The 376-nt window shown below is 68.9% G+C and overlaps 1 protein-coding gene across 1 annotated transcript in view; it reads left to right on the top strand.

The window, feature by feature from the left end:
- Positions 1–376, top strand: part of LOC102249662 (phosphofurin acidic cluster sorting protein 2) — a 76640-nt gene that overhangs the window by 39944 nt on the left and 36320 nt on the right. The window contains 1 exon segment of the mRNA XM_014540578.1: positions 29–279. Coding sequence (XP_014396064.1) covers positions 29–279 — 251 coding nt within the window.

Genomic DNA, 376 nt, shown 5'->3' with positions numbered 1-376 from the left:
GGTCGGTCCCTCTGCCCCGCCCCCCCAGCTGCAACTGCAATTCCCAGCCCCCGACGCCCGTGAAGATCGCGGTGGCGGGGGCGCAGCACTACCTCAGCGCCGTGCTGCGGCTCTTCGTGGAGCAGCTGTCCCACAAGACGCCCGACTGGCTGGGCTACATGCGCTTCCTGGTCATCCCGCTGGGTGAGCGGCGCCCTCGCCCGGAAGCTGGGTGCTGGGCTTGGGCTCTGTGGTCAGAAACGCAGCGCAGGGCTTGGCGTTAATCCCTGAAAGCAGCCAACTCGGCCGCCGAGCCCTGCTCACTTGTGGAACCCCTGGCCCTGTCAGTCACCGGGAGTGATGAGTCCTGGGGGACCCCTCCGGGCGCCCGGGAACA

Source organism: Myotis brandtii, unplaced genomic scaffold (assembly GCF_000412655.1).
Source record: "Myotis brandtii unplaced genomic scaffold, ASM41265v1 scaffold1057, whole genome shotgun sequence".
In the NCBI taxonomy this organism is placed as follows: Eukaryota; Metazoa; Chordata; class Mammalia; order Chiroptera; family Vespertilionidae; genus Myotis; species Myotis brandtii.
Note: the sequence above shows the minus strand (reverse complement) of the source record. Positions and strands in the feature narration are given on the sequence as shown.